The following is a 549-nucleotide window of genomic DNA, read 5'->3' as shown; positions in this document are numbered from 1 at the left end:
CACTCGCTATCGTGGCGGCTCTTGTCCCGATTACGTACGTGGCGAGCACTCTTGTGGACCTCGGGGGGGAGCATCCGCCTGAAGAAAGGCGAGGACAAACTAAGCAGAACGTTGGGCGACATGAGTGCTTACGTGACCAGCATTATCATCAATATCAGGACGGTCACGGCGTACAACATGCAGCCTCAGTGCGAGGCCGAGTTCGACGAGATGGTAAACATTTTGCTCAAGGAGGGACGGAAACGCGCCCTCATTGGTAGTATAGCGATTGGCGCCAGCAACTTGTTAAGACTGGCTGCCTTCACCCTTCTCTTCTACTACGGCGCGACACTGATGGATAGAGAAGGCTTGGACGCCGTCGCTATGATGCGAGGGTGCATGTCCTTCCTGCTAGCAGGCCTGCAGGTGGGTAGAAGCCTGGCTGGCAACGTGCCTTACTCTCTAGGCAAGAATGCTGCTCGAAATGTCTGGAGCGTTGTTGACAGACGCCCGCTGATTGACGAAGATAATGCCACGGATCCCACGCCGGAAGCCATTGAAGAAGTCAAA

The 549-nt window shown here is 55.2% G+C and overlaps 1 protein-coding gene across 1 annotated transcript; it reads left to right on the top strand.

Annotated features, from left to right (window-relative positions):
* Positions 1-120: 120 nt before the first annotated feature.
* On the top strand, positions 121-496 carry GNI_168110 (putative ATP-binding cassette subfamily protein; the record flags this gene model as incomplete). Its single annotated transcript, XM_011134935.1, has 2 exons — positions 121-405; positions 446-496. 2 exons carry the CDS (start codon positions 121-123, stop codon positions 494-496), a joined length of 336 nt encoding a protein of 111 aa, XP_011133237.1.
* Between the last annotated feature and the right edge of the window lie 53 nt (positions 497-549).

Source organism: Gregarina niphandrodes, assembly GCF_000223845.1.
Source record: "Gregarina niphandrodes unplaced genomic scaffold scaffold00055, whole genome shotgun sequence".
Taxonomy (NCBI): Eukaryota; Apicomplexa; class Conoidasida; order Eugregarinorida; family Gregarinidae; genus Gregarina; species Gregarina niphandrodes.
Note: the sequence above shows the minus strand (reverse complement) of the source record. Positions and strands in the feature narration are given on the sequence as shown.